The following is a 15,626-nucleotide window of genomic DNA, read 5'->3' as shown; positions in this document are numbered from 1 at the left end:
ACATTAAAAACACTAAAATGTCCCCATAAGTCGTGCTGGTGTACCAGCCAGGACTAATCTACCGCTCTGACTCTGGACCGTATGTACAATAACAAAAATCCAACATCTCTACCTAGACAGAGACCCGGTAAAACAAAATATAACCACAAAAAATGGAGAATAGGGAAAAAATTGGAAAAGATCACCATATGCAGTCCAACAGAATGAGAGTCAGATGGGATAAGAAATCACCCCACGCGTTCCGCCATCTAGCGGCTTCCTCAGGGATGTGGGCAGTAGAGTGAGGGGCAATATATATATATACCTATACAACATGTGAAAGCAATTACAGATTAGATGAAAAATCATACCATGTGCAGGAGAATCAAGCATCTTAAACATGTCCGGCGCCATCTTGGAAGAGATGCACATGTGCAGTAGCATCAATAAGCTGCCACTGGAGGCAGAAGTGAATGGGCTTCAAGAATATGGCAGCCGCATATATGACTACAAAAGCGACTGAGAAGCCGGCGCCATCTTGGCGTAGTCATGCATGTGCAGTAGCATTGGAAGACATTGTCACTAGAGGTAAAAGTAACCAGACTACCAGAATATGGCAATCACTATATATACATATACACATGCATACATATATATATATATATATATATATATATATATATATATATATATATGTATGCATGTGTATATGTATATATAGTGATTGCCATATTCTGGTAGTCTGGTTACTTTTACCTCTAGTGACAATGTCTTCCAATGCTCTGTTGGACATTCTGTTGGACTGCATATGGTGATCTTTTCCAATTTTTTTTCCTATTCTCCATTTTTTGTGCTTATATTTTGTTTTACCGGGTCTCTGTCTAGGTAGAGATGTTGGATTTTTGTTATTGTACATACGGTCCAGAGTCAGAGTGGTAGATTAGTCCCGGCTGGAACACCAGCAGGACTTATGGGGACATTTTAGTGTTTTTAACGTAGAGCAGTATTTGGGGTGTTTTCTCCCTCATTTTATTACTCCTGTACACTCATATATTTATGTGGTATTTTGTATCTATGTCAGTGTTATAACAAAGATTTTCGTGATGTGCTACCATTTTTTGTGCATATGCTATTTTTCTTTTGAGAGGATGATGGCCTAGGTAACTGGACTCCTGAGGCATTTAAGGCATTTGAACAGTTAAAAAGATGTTTCTCCAAGACATCAGTGCTCATCCAGCCAGATCGGGAGAAACCTTTTGGTATTGAAGTTGATGCTTAAGAGGTGGGGGTTGGCGATTCTTTCTCAGGCCCTGAGAGTGTCACCAACCTCCAACCGATAGCTTACTTCTACAGGAAATTTTCCCCAGCAGAAGTAAGTATGACATTGGTTACAGGGAACTGCTTGCCATTAAGTGAGCCTTTGACGAATGGAGACACTTCCTTGAAGAAGGTAAACACTCGGTCAGGTTACTTACTGACCTCAAAAACTTACTATACCTTGACAAGGCCAAACACCTGACACCTCGACAGGCGATCTGGGCGTTATTCTTTACTCATTTTGACTTTGAGATAATCTATCGTCCAGATTCTAAAAATGTCAGAGCTGATGCTCTATCATGAAGTTTTGATGCCAGCAATGTCCCCAAAGGTGAACCAGAAAATATACTCGCACCTGGAGTGGTCCTTGCCATCCTCCAGCCTGATCTTGCCACGCAGGTGGTAGAGTCACAGTCTCTTGCCCCTGAAAACACCCCGGAGGTAAAACTTTGTACCCCCCAACCTCTCAGGCTTAGAGTCCTGGAGTAAACCCATTGTTCTGTTCTGGATAGTCACCAAGGAATTGCTGGTACCAAGTACAGTACCTCCTCTCACAGCAATATTGGTGGCCGTCTTGGTCCCAAGACGTTAAATTATTTGTTAAGGCTTGTGAGGTGTGTGCCAGGTCCAAGGTCCCTCGTAGGTTACCAGAAGGCCTCCTTCACCCTCTTCCTATACCTAGGAGACCTTGGACCCACCTTGCTATGGACTTCATCATAGACTTGCCATCGTCCAAAGGAAAGACAGTGATCTGGGTGGTGGTGGACAGATTCTCCAAAATGTGCCACCTTATTCTGTTGAAAAAAAACCTCCCCAATGCTTGTTCTTTGGCCACTCTGTTCATAAACCACATCCTAAGGTTACGTGGGGTTCCTAAGGATATAGTCTGTGACAGGGGAGTACAATTCTTCTTCAAATTCTTGAGAGAACTATGTGGCTGTTTGGAGATTTTGTTGTCCTTTTCATCTGCCTGCATTGTTTTTGTATTGTGCCGCCTGACTGTTGCTGACCTGGTTTGTCTGACTTCTCTTATTGTGTTTGTCTGTCTGTCAGTGTTTTGTGTTCCACATATCAAGAGTAGGGAACGCCTTTGTGGTTGTCCGCGGCTGTTTAGGTAAGTAACTTGAGGTAAGTAGGCAGGGTCATTTGGGGGACTAGTCAGGGCTCACTGTCCTTGTTTTGTATGCTATTTTGCCTATCCTGACATTGGGTAAGGGAACACCAGCGTAGAATCAACAAAACCCAAGAGATTGTGGAAAGTAAGATGGAGGAAGCTTATAGAAGGCAGGAGGAAAAATACAACCAGCTGGCTAACTCTCAACCTCTAAGGATTTCTCCTCAGTGGGACAAAGGGCTTAAACTGAAGTATCCCACTCATATCTACTCGACCTTCTCGGGAAATCTTAAGGGGTTAGCTTTACACAGTAATTCAAGCCTGGGACTAGGGCTACCGAACCTGACAGTCTCTTGGCTGGTTTAGCAAAAGGTGTTTTTTAATTAAGTTCACTTCTTCTGACCGTGAGTACGAGGATTTCTTCAGCAACACTAAGGGCCCTATTCCACAGGACGATTATCGTTCAGATTATCGTTAAGTCGTTCGAATCTAAACGGCAATCGTTAGATTGAATAGCAGTTAACTATTAACGACCAAACAAGAAATCGTTAATCGTTTAATAAGACCTGGACCTTTTTTTATCGTTGCTCGTTCGCAAATCGTTCGCATTGAATAAGACTTTGGTTGTTCGCAGTAGTGACGAATGCAATAGCGACGACAAGACGACCGCAAGAACGATCAGAAGTATCGATTATCATTCCATGTAAATGGGTGAACGATTTCAGATTTTTCACAATAGCGGAGGGGGAGGGTGGTGTTTGGAGGGGTGGAGGTGCATGTGTTGATGGGTGGTTTGCAGTGGTGGGTATGGGGATGTTGGTAGGTGGGAGGGGTGATAGTAAGTTGTTGGTGGCTGATGGTGGATGTTTGTGTGTGTAGGGGGGGGGGGTGTATGGAATAAGGTGGTGTTTGGTAGATGGTGTAAGCTGGTGGTTGATGGGTGGTGGCCAATGATGGGTAGGGATGTGTTGGCTTTCTGGTAATATGAGTCTCACCTAAGTGAAACTGGTCTAAAAACCGAACCAATGGATTAGTGTCTAGCTGTGTAATAAATGCTTCCACCACATTCAGCAGACATGTTTGGCATCTTAACAATTGTGTTGGAGGAGGCCTGCTGCCATGCACCACAAGGCACCCAGAACATCCAAAACAATTAACAAAATTACTTACGTGCCCACGTCCATAATGTCTTTCAGAAACATAAGTTGATCAAAGTACAGGTATTGTTTTTTTTTTTTTTGGCCTCCGTCTCCACTTCGTCCATGTTCGGAAATTTCCCGTTTGAATTGGTCTCTAGACGTCTTCCAACGATGTTTAATCGATTTCACTGTTACAAATAAATAAATAAATACAAACATATAGAATAAAAATTGCAAACACCATATTAATAAAAAGTAAAAAACATTACTTCATTCGTTCTTCTGTACCCTGGAAGCGTGGGTAAACTGGAACCCCAACATCTCCAGCGCGACCTCATCCCAGGCCCGATCACGATCAGCGCTGTCAAGAAAAAGGCACACAGTTGGGAGAGTGGGCGAAACACTGCTCAAAATCCCAGTGGAGTGGTGGGAATGCTGCTCCATGCACATGCAGAGTATGGGGGGAGGGGTGGGCATGCTGCTCCATGCACATGCACATGCACAGTATGGGGGGGAGGGGTGGGAATGCTGTTTCATGCAATTGCACAGTATGGGGGGAGGGGTGGGAATGCTGCTCCATGCAATTGCACAGTATGGGGGGAGGGGTGGGAATGCTGCTCCATGCAATTGCACAGTATGGGGGGAGGGGTGGGAATGCTGCTCCGTGCACTTGCAAAATATGGGGGAAGGAGTGGCAATGCTGCTACATGGATTCACCTATCTTTATAGTTTTTAACCCTTTTGTCCCACAGACACCTTCGCTCCTGGACAAGTAGTATAAGCTTCTCCACATCCATGGTACACATGTTTAGCTACTTCCTTCCTTCCTTTTGCGGATTGCAATGTACTATCAGCAAATTTTGTGCTCTTCATAGACTTCTATTTGGGGGGGGGGTCCGTTTCGTGATTATGGACTGTATTACAGCATGTCCTTTTTTTGTCACGGATTGCAGATCCCCATAAAAACTGGATGCATGAATAGCACCATTGAAAATAATGGATTGTAACGGATTCCGTATTTCCTGGTCTGGGAAAACCGATGAAAAATACTGACGTGTGAATGTAGCCTAACAAAGCTGTTTGATCTGTATTGCACTGAAGTTCATAAGCAAAGCCATTCCTTCTTTGAAGTGTCACTGTCGTTATAACTTTCAAAATCTAAGACCACATTCGCACGTCAGTATAATTTCCTGGATGAAAATCTGGATCCTCTATTTTTCATCCGCAATCCGCAAAAAAAAAAAATCCGTTTTGCATCCGTATTGTGTTCCGTTTTCTAATCCGTTTTTTGCTGATCCGCAAAAAAGGTATAGAGAAGAAAAAAGAGGGGATGGCAAAAATGATGTCCCAACCACCCCAAAAAAGGTCACATGGTCGCCTGGGGGCCATTTTACAGTCATTTCTATCAGGCAGGATATTTCTGGCAGGAGGAGTTTGGTGATGTCACAAAAAAAACGGATCCATGATACAGATGGTTTTGCGGATTGCACTTTACTTTCCGCAAATTTTGTGCTCTTCATATACTTCTATTAGGGTGTCCGTTACATAATTACGGACTGTATTACAATATGTCCGTTTTTTTGTCCCAGATTGCAGATCCGCAAAAAAAAACTGGATGTATGAATAGCACCATTGAAAATAATGGGTTGTAATGGATTCCGTATTTCCTGGTCTGGGAGAACGGATGAAAAATACTGACATGTGAATTAGGCCTAAATCAGCAGTAGATGTGATATAAAGCAAGTTTTTAATTTACACTAATTTTTTTTTTAGTTATCGTGGAAAAAACAGCACTTACTGTTTTCTGACTCTTTTTTTTTTTCCTCACAAAGCAGGAAACAGTCAGAAAACAGGAAGTCCTATGTATCCCAGGCCATCTGAGCGCTCACAGAGAGAAGGCAGTCATGTGACTGATGGACATATTGAGGCGTGACTCTCTGTACTGGCCGGAATTCCTATGTTTAGTCTGTTTTTTTCAACCAGCACAAGTCAGAAAATCTGCCTTCAGGAGACTGGACCTGGATACAGTAAGTATAGCTGTTATATAGCTGCCTTCAGGAGACTGGACCTGGATACAGTAAGTATAGCTGTTATATAGCTGCCTTCAGGAGACTGGACCTAGATACAGTAAGTATAGCTGTTATATAGCTGCCTTCAGGAGACTGGACCTGGATACAGTAATATAGCTGTTATATAGCTGCCTTCAGGAGACTGGACTTGGATACAGTAAGTATAGCTGTTATATAGCTGCCTTCAGGAGACTGGACCTGGATTTCTGGTAAGTTCAGCTTGGTTTTACAGCATGATAACAACAACAACAAAAAGGAATGTATATTGCAAACTTGCTTTATATCACATCTACTGTTGATTTCAATTTTAAAAAGTTATACCGACAGTGACACTTTAAGTAATGTGCTCATTTTTCCTCTGCCGCACCTGCATCCACACATTGTGCTACCTTTTACAGAGCCCAGTGCTAGCTGGTTGCCATTTCAGCACCCCGGGCTACGGCAATTATACCAATTCTCTGGGTGCACATTATACAAAGTCACTGGGTGCTGGCTGTGCATTATACCAAGTAGCTGGGTGTGCATTATACCAATACCCTGAGTGTGAATTATACCAAGTCACTGGGTGCTGACTGGGAATTCAGTGCTGTGAATTCAGTGTCCATTCAAACCGGTCTGTGGGTGCAGTGCTTGAAGTTAACCCAGTGTTAACCCCTGTTCAATAAAGTATTCAATTCTCTCCATTCCCAGTGGACCATGGTCCCCCATTAGATTACATCTGTGGCCTTTCCTTTGTATTTATTTAGTTTGAATGCACACTAAATCACGCAAGGCTACCTGTCTTTCAGCAACAAGTTGCTGCTGCTAGTAGCTTCAGAAGTTTGTTGTATCACATAAAGAGGACATCATCTTCCGTGATATACAGTATACCGTACCCAATGATGAAACATTACTGTAGCCTTATACCACTTAAGAAACCACGAGAGCCATTAAAAACTCACATAATAAGTAGCCTTTATTGAACCGTTGCTACTATTCCTTGTTACAAGTACCAGTGACTAAAAACCCTATGGCTTTGGTAATAAGAAGGGAAAAGTCCTCTTTGAGAAACATATTCATGGGGATAATACTGTTTTTGGGGTAGGGGTTGCATGGTGCACTTTGCAGAGGCATTGAGCTGCTGTGGATAATATAGTTTTAACCTTAGAGGACATAGCCAGTTTTGACATTTATAAGATTTTGGCTTTTCTGACCTCTTCTGTCTTTTGTAACTGAACTATCTTTGTCATCTAGCTCCCCTGACCTTTGGGATCGGACCTTTGTGTGGATCATGATCTCGTACCTCTGCTGGCTGTTTTGTGTAACCTTGACCAGAGATGCCACCCGTTGGTGTTTGGAACCCTCTGCCCATATCATGCCTCCTCCACCACCATTTTGTCCCACTCCGGGCTCAGGTTCACATGGTAGACCAGAGCACTGCTCCCCTCAGTGATGATTTTCTTCAATGCAGCCTCCATGACATAAAGCAAAGGAATGACATCATTCACACCATAGTCGTTGCAGACAACCAAAAGATTGTTTTGCTCAGACGGTACAAGCAATCAGCATACATCATGGATCATCTGCCAATGAGTGACCTGGAAATTGCAGTTTTGCTTAAATATGCCAGAATGCATGACGAGGAAGTCAAAGACCGCCGATCTCAGTTGATAAGGCTGATCCAGCATGTGGAGGGACGATTTCCACAGCGTCAGCACAACGCAAATCAGTCGATGTTGTTACAATTCACTATTGCGTTGTATGTGTATCTGAAGTGGGTACAAATTTTCCATGCCATCTTCTGGAGATTCTTCAGTCCTGGAAAGGAGTGGAGGGCCTATACAAAATGAGTTTCGGCATGTGAGCCATGGTCGAAACGTGCATGAGCCCTCCCCACTGCAGCGATGACACAATGTTCCTGCCATTGTTTGTCACTATGGTTGACACCTGTAAATTTCGACTGGTCAGCCATTGCGTCAATCTTTATGGCATGAAGAAGTTCATGCCAAGTGAGGCAGCCAGTGCCAGTTGGGCACACAGGTATGAAGACACACTTGCTTTTAGTTTAGGGTGGCAAGCTGTACCCTTTCCCCTGTAGTCAGTGACCTGACGGGCTGTGAGGGGGTCTCTTGGGTACTTGTAGCGGTGGTCCAGAGTGGAGTTGTGACCCACCCGGACTATCGGTACCAACACCCACAGAAAAGTGAGATGACCCAAAGATGGAGCAGTTACCGTGTAGGTGCCGAAACAATGATCACTGAGTCCTGTTATCATACATAAAATCCTCTTTACTGATACGTTTTCTACAACAGTTGATCATAGACAATAGAGGTGACAGAACAGAATCGGCGCTAAGAGCCTTTAGAAGTAGAAGAGCTGAGCTGACTTGGTTGTCTACTGAGAAGTAAAGTGGAGTTTGTGCTGAGAGTTCAGAGTGGTGGAGAGGAGTTTGTGCTGAGAGTCCCAACCCAGGGTAGAAGTGTGCCGGAACTTTAGAAGAAGACGTAGAGTACTAAAAAATACTTGAAAGTAGAAAGATACTTCTGCCCGTGTTTCGACCTTTACTGTCGTTATACCACCTTGTAACGCCTGGAGTCATGGATCCACTGAACCGTCACTAGCGATGGCAGTAACCGCACCAGGGAGCAGAGTCTAAGGGGCCGCTGGTTTTCACCAGAGCCTGCCGCAAGGCGGGATGGACTTGCTGCGGCAGGTGACCCCCAGGTCGCTACCCCTGGCTTGGTTGCTAATGACAGCAGGCGAGGCAGGAGCAGTAGGCAGAAGATAGTGCGGGCAGAGGTCTGTAGGCGTAACCGCAGGTGGCAGGCAGTACTCAGGAACAATGGGTAAGCAGCGGACAGGGGCTAGGGACCGGGACAGCGGACAGGAACTAGGAACAAGGACTGAGGTCAGGAACAACAGGGAGCTGGGCCAAATGCTATGGGAAGCATGTAGAGGCTCCAACACCTGTAGTGGGGCAGGGCTGGAACTTATAGGAGAGTGTGATGTGCGAGAACCAATAAGGGGCGGACTGCCCCTTTAACTCTGAGACAGCCGGCGCACACGACCTGGGCGGGGCGCGTGCACCGGCCGGCACATCGACGGACAGGAGCGGGGCGAGGTGAGGCGCCCCCAGGGGACGAAGTGGCAGCAGCGCCGGATCCCTGCATGTGGACACCACACCGGCGGCTGAAGGACAGGGTGAGGGGGTGTGGCGGCGGTCCGAAGCGCGAAACGCCGCCACAGCCCTGACACACCTGTTGCCCTACAGTGTCGGGTGACCCATCGTATTAGGGTGACACAAGCTCCAGACCTTGTTACTTGAGTTGAGCAAGGTGGCAAGTTTACCTGGTTATACCTGTGCTGCGAGACTTCCTCTCCCCATCTGACAACTTCCTACAGGAGTTGTAATGTCCTCCGTCAGTGGTGAAGAAAGTGTAAAGAGAAAGAAGGATAGACATAGGTAAAAAGAAAAAGCAGCTGTCATTGGTGCGCAGATTACCACAAAATTATACTCCTCCTGTAAGTGAATTGATGTAACTGCAGTATAGCAACCTATAGAAAAGCCCATTGGCTTCCTGCCTTGTCAGTGACGTGAATAGCGCAAGGAAAGGGGTGCTTAGGGGATGGTTAGTGGGGTGGGGGCACGGCTAGAGGGGCCGTGATTGGGGGCCGGGCACAATTTTTGAACTGCCTGGGACCCATGGTACCCTTAATCTGTCCCTGTACACTGTAGGCACATCAGTCAAGGGACAATCCTTGTACTGGCCTAACCCAATGATTAAAGGTAGATAGATTGATAGATATATGATAAAGATAGATAAAATAGAGAGCAATTTGAGGTAGATAGATAGATCCAGAATGAAATAAATAACTAGCAGCTCATCACATTTCTCAGATTGCACATGAGTATGATCCCAACATATGAACACAAGCTGATTACCTATACCTAAGCTGATTGCCTATACGGCCTTCATGTGGTAGGCAGAGATAGTCGGGATAAAGGGGTTCCCCAGAATAAACATACTTTCTTTCTTCCAAAAACAGCGCCATACTTGCCGTTAGGTTGTTTGTAGCATTACAATTATTATTACAACTATTCACTTTAATTGAACTGAGCTGCAGTTCCACAAATAAACTGAGAGGAAGAGTGATGCTGTTTTGGGGAAGTACGCAGTGAATGGTTTTCTAGGTGCTCCGATAATACCAATGCTGTGTAAAAAATTATATTAAAAAAGTTTTATTGATGAGAGAGGAAACATAGATGAAATGAGCATCATGTGTGACTAGACAAATAAATAATAATGAATTAAGAATGGACCACAGGACCCTAATAATAATCACACAATAATGAACATAAAAAAATAATTAATAGTTCACCGTAGAGTAATATTACATATACCGATCTTTGGACGTCCGTGGCTTTAAACGAGCACCAATCTCGCTTACAGTGCCTCTACAAGGCATAATTAATCCCTTGGCCAGGCAACACGAGCGATCACTGTATGGTTTGTGCAGCCAATAATATTCATTGTTTACACAGAGAGATGTGCGGCTGCAATGGCGTAACTAGAAATGGCTGGGCCCCATAGCAAACTTTTGATTGGGCCCCCCTTCCTTCACGACTGCTCACTAAGCCACCAAGTGTAGTCATAACTGCAAGCGCTCGTCAGGAGTGCTTGCAGTTAAAGAGACATTTGGAGAACCCTGGAGGCCCACTTGATCACCTGGTGCTCCAAATGATAACAGCTCAGGGGGCTCAGCGTATTGCAAGATCAGGCAATGGGGCCCCCTGATGTGGTGGTGCTACAGTGATCGTTACGCCCCTGTGCGGCTGATGACTTTGGATTCTACTACTGCACAAAAGATCCGAACAGCCAACGAGCAGGCATTTTCTTCTGCTCGCCAGACGATCTTTGTCACTTTTACATAAGCCGTTTATGAGCCAAATACGCATTTCTAGGAGTGCTTGTTGCCGATAATCAGCCTGTGTAAGACTGGATTCTCACATTTCGTATATACAGTCCATAAGAAGACTGTATGTCACAGACTAAACTTTCAGAGCTCCATGCATCATAATTTATTATTATGCATTGAGCTCTGAAACAGTAAAAGCTCTGTGCTGCTGAACATGCTTCTGGGTTTATTGAGTTGACGTCACAGACCCTCTCAGCCAATCAGTGGATGAGGCGGGATACTGCTGCTCCCACTGATACTGCTGGGGCTGAGTTGAACAGGCATGACATGAGTTGTCATATTAACAAACCCTAAAGCCATTATACAATTAGAAGCAAAAACATTGCATGGACAACCTTTTTAAGTCAAGCATTCCCAGGCTTCATCATGTGATCAGACCAACCAACCTTCTGCAAATGATCAGCATTACCAGGCTTCATCACGAGATCAACACTACCAGACTTTATCAGTTCATTCATTTTAGGCCTGTTAAGGCTGATCACATGATGAAGCCTGGTAGCGCTGATCATATAATGGAGGCCGATAACGTTGATCACATGATGGAGCTTGGAAATACTGAGCACATAATGAAGTCTGGTAATGATGAGCACATGATGAAGCCTGCTAATGATGAGCACCTGATAAAGCCTGGTAATGTTGATCACATGATGAAGCCTGCTAATAATGAGCACCTGATAAAGCCTGGTAATGTTGAGCACATGATGAAGCCTGCTAATAATGAGCACCTGATAAAGCCCGGGAATGCTGATCACATGATGAAGCCTGGTAATGCTTAGCACATGATGAAGCCTGGTAATACTGATCAGGTGACAAAGCCCAGACTGTCAATTTAGGTAAAATTGCAGAGAAACAAAATCAATAATGCTCCAATTATGTAAATAATGAAAAACAACTAAACTGCAAATTTGGGAACACAGCTTAAAGAGAACCAATCACCTAAATATAACTGTTCCTATTATGACAGTACATCTCTCCCTAAGTCTATTCATGAAGATACAGACTGCCTTTGCAGTCTGTATCTTTATACTTTACCAGATCCTCTGTTCCCTGGCTGTTCCGGCGGCGCCGCCATCTTGATGACATCACGCTGGAACGCACAGCTGGAACGCAAGTGACGTCATCAAGATGACGTCATCAAGTGATTTATAAAATTCATAACTTAAAGGAACATAGTTACAAAAAAGAAAAATGATACCCAATGTTTTATCTAGTGCAGAGTCTGAGAAGGCAAAGTCTGACACAGGAATACTCTCCTGAGAGTTCTGGTACTTCCTGTGTCACGCTCCTCTCCCCACGTCCCTGCACTTGTTCCAACACAGCATAGAACTAACTTTTACTTTTTAATAGTGATGAGCGAATACTGTTCGATCAAATAGATATTCGATCGAATATAAAGGTATTCGATCTATAGAATATTATCGAATAGTTCGATAAATATTCTATAAGCGTTCAAATCCCCCTACTTCCGTTTTTTTCTTCCAAGTGGTCAAATAGATGTTTTTTAATAAACGAATACTTGTTCCCATAGACTTTAATGGGATCGAATATTCGATCGAATATTCGAATATCGGGGAGATATTCGAACGAACATCGAATATTCGAATATTTTACTATTCGCTCATCACTACTTTTTAATTATTGTGACAAAAAAGAACTAAAATACAACAATAGACAAGAATAAATCCGTCCAAGTATATTTTACAAATTTTACATTTCCCAGATACCTAAAAATAAAAGTCAGTAGCAAAAATTGTAAAGTTCTGAAATAACAAAATATTGATGCTTATTAAATGTTTTTCTCTTTTTATTTTATCTTTTTCCCCCCACCGAATTACATGTGTCTTACTGATTTGGTCTTAATTACTTGTATTTACCCAATGTCTCCTGATTAATCATTTCCTTCAAAGTCTTAAGCATCTTCATCCTTAAAGCTTCTGTCCTTATCCCATAGATGAGAGGGTTTAGGGTGAGGGGAATCAATAGGCAACATATTGTGATCACTGTGTGTGTTACAATAGATATGGAACCACCATTTAACTTATACCTGAGAGAAATAAATAAAGAAGTTGCCATAAAAGTAAAGTAAGTGATTATATGGGTCACCAGTGTATGGATGGCTTTCTGGGAGGCTTCCATAGATATCTTCAGGCAGACGATAAATGTCCGTACATAGCAGTAAATCACGATCAATAAGGAGCCTATGAAGAACAGCAAGGTATAAATGGTCCCATAAGTGTCATAACTGACTGTGCTGCCGCAAGACAACCGGGTAAGAGACATGGTTTCACACAACACACCATTGATGACATTACCACATAGTGTTAACCTGACCACCAACATGACAGCTACGAACATGAGTATTAAATTCACTGACCAGATGATAGCGTAGGACTGTAGAGCCATCTTATTGGTCATCAGAGAGTGGTATCTCAACGGAAAACCAACAGCCAAGTATCTGTCGTACGCCATGATGGTAAAAGTCAGTATCTCTACAAAAGCACAGCTCTGAATACAGTAAGATTGGATCAGACATCCAGACAGAGAAATGGTGGTACATCCGGAGAGCAAGTCTATGGCCAACTTGGGGAGAACTGCTGAGCTGGCAATGATAAGGTTTCCCATCAGGCCACATATGAAGATGTACATAGGTTCATGGAGAGAATGTTCCGTCGATACAACATACACAATGAATGTACATAAGGATATTGTATTGACATATATTACAAGGGCGACTACAGAGTAGAAATATCTCAGCTGCTTCATCTCCTTGAGGCCTAAAAGAACAAAGTCTTGAATATTGAAGATCATGGACACATTGTCCATTGTTGAATACTGTGCTCAGGTTCATGTAGATTTACACTGCAATGTTAGAAATAGCCCTATGGACCTCATCTACATCTACAATTACTGATAAGAAGACTTTTATATAGAACTATATTGGCGGTAGGGAGTTGGATATGACAGATGAGCAGCTGGAGCCGGCAGGGACTTCTGCCCAGTGGAATTACACTCCAGATTTTAATAAGATCAGTAATGACTTTGATGTCTTTACTAATGAACAGTTTAGGGTAAATTAAGGAGATATCCTGGGAATTTCATGATGTCGATTAGTAGCAATGATAACACACTGTAACAATAGGAATTATATTATAGCAATAGCAATTACATTGTACAATAGATAGTATAGTACATCTGTGAATGGGCCAAGGAGGTGTTTATTACTCACAATATTTTTGGCAACATTCAATTTTTTTTTTTTACTTTTTATTAATTTATTATTTTTCCTTGATCCATGTATAGTAAACAGCAAAAAGCTGAATCTAAGTAGTAGTTATTCTTGTTCCTTGTATTGATGGATTTGTCTGGCAGAGGTCCCAATACCCTTTCTGTGCATTTCTACTTACAATAGTAGTGATTAGAGATGAGCGAATACTATTAGATCGAACAACCATTCGATTGAATAGTACACTATTCGAGGTATTCAACCGCAGTTGTGCTAAAACGCATTAAAAATTCGATTTGCCCTCCCACATCCCCTGGCGCTTTTTTTCAGCCAATGAACATGCAGGGGGTAGGGACAGGCACTAGCAGTAGGCAGGACTTTAAAACTCCAACTGTGATTGGCTGGCTAAACCATGTGACTGAATAAAAGAATAGCTAAACCATGTGACTGAATAAAAGAATAATGATTTGAGATTCATGGCACTTGCTGGTTGGAGCTAGAGAGGGACAGTCTGTAAAGCAGGGAGTGGAAGGTTTTCGTTAAAGTTAGGTAGGAAGGGACCCCCAAAAGCCCTTGTTAGGGCTAAAACTATAGAAAAATAGACATTTACAAGCTGTTGTGACATAGGCAGTGTGTATACTCAGTGTGTAAACCCACTGATAGTGTATACAGCTGTATACAGTGTGTGTGTGGGATAATATAGCTGTTATCTCGTGCAGTGTGCGTCCAGGGAAGGCGTTGACCAGCCCTTTATTTCTATTGTAAAAACAATTCTATATCCGGTATACGACTGTATACAGTGTGTGGGATAATATAGCTGTTATCTTGCTACTACAGATTTGCGCAGTCTGCGTCCAGGGAAGGCATTGACCAGCCCTTTATTTCCTTTTTTTTTTATAACTGTAATTTTTATTGAAAAAAGATTTTTCATTTTTAACAAAGTTAGACATAGGCAGAAACAATGCAAAGGAGAAAGAAACAAAAAGGGGGGGAGCAACCTCAGTGTGTAGCATATCTGTCAGGAACACAAAGGAGTTCAAATGATGGTCACCGATCCATTAACCAATAGGGCAAAACATCACATGAGCTTAAAAAGAGGCAAAGAAGGGTAATAAGGTGGTAACCATAAACACAAAAAAGTTGTGTACAATAATTATCGTCCACACGGTGGCGGGCCCACATCCACCCCTGTACAGAGGAGAACATAGAGAGAAAACACATAAAACCACTTAGGACAGGACAGGGAACAAAAAAGGGAAAGGTAGGGGTAAAGGGGTAGGGAAGGGGTCTAGGGTCCACTCCCAGAGGAGGTTACATCAAAAGAATCCCATGGCGACCATATGGACTCGAATTTGTCTATGGTGTTATTCAGGGATGCAGTTGAAAGTTTTGGGAAATAGGTTCAATAGAAAGACCGATGGTTCATTGGGAACGGCAGCACCAAGTATCGTTGAGGCCAACCTGCAGACCTCTCCCCAAAATGATCTGATGGCGGGACAAGCCCAGAAAATGTGGTGGTGGGAACCCGTGTCACCCAGACATCTCCAACACAATGGAGAGATGGCAGTATTCAGTTTGTGGAGGAGTTCTGGTGTATGGTACCATAACATTAATAGTTTGTAATGGGACTCTTTATACGTGGTACATATGGACGACTTTGCCGCCCTGTCCCAAATCACATTCCAGCACTCCGGCGAAAACTGTCTGCCCAACACCTCCTCCCATCTATCCATATAGCGATGTCTGGCCGACCAGCACTTTATTTCTATTGTTGTAAAAACAATTCTATATCCGGCATACGGCTGTATAAAGTGTGTGGGATAAATTAA

General features: G+C 43.1%; 1 protein-coding gene across 1 annotated transcript; it reads right to left on the bottom strand.

Annotated features, from left to right (window-relative positions):
• Positions 1-12,434: 12,434 nt before the first annotated feature.
• LOC138794072 (olfactory receptor 5F1-like) lies at positions 12,435-13,397 on the bottom strand. Its single transcript, XM_069972838.1, has one exon. It carries the CDS (start codon positions 13,395-13,397, stop codon positions 12,435-12,437), a length of 963 nt encoding a protein of 320 aa, XP_069828939.1.
• Positions 13,398-15,626: the final 2,229 nt, after the last annotated feature.

This window comes from Dendropsophus ebraccatus, chromosome 5, assembly GCF_027789765.1.
Source record: "Dendropsophus ebraccatus isolate aDenEbr1 chromosome 5, aDenEbr1.pat, whole genome shotgun sequence".
Lineage (NCBI taxonomy): Eukaryota > Metazoa > Chordata > Amphibia > Anura > Hylidae > Dendropsophus > Dendropsophus ebraccatus.
The sequence above is the reverse complement of the archived record's forward strand: the minus strand, read 5'-3'. Positions and strand labels throughout refer to the sequence as shown.

What these genes read in the sequence shown, in the direction of transcription:
- LOC138794072 (XM_069972838.1), bottom strand. Translation starts at nt 13,397, where the DNA reads ATGGACAATGTGTCCATGATCTTCAATATTCAAGACTTTGTTCTTTTA.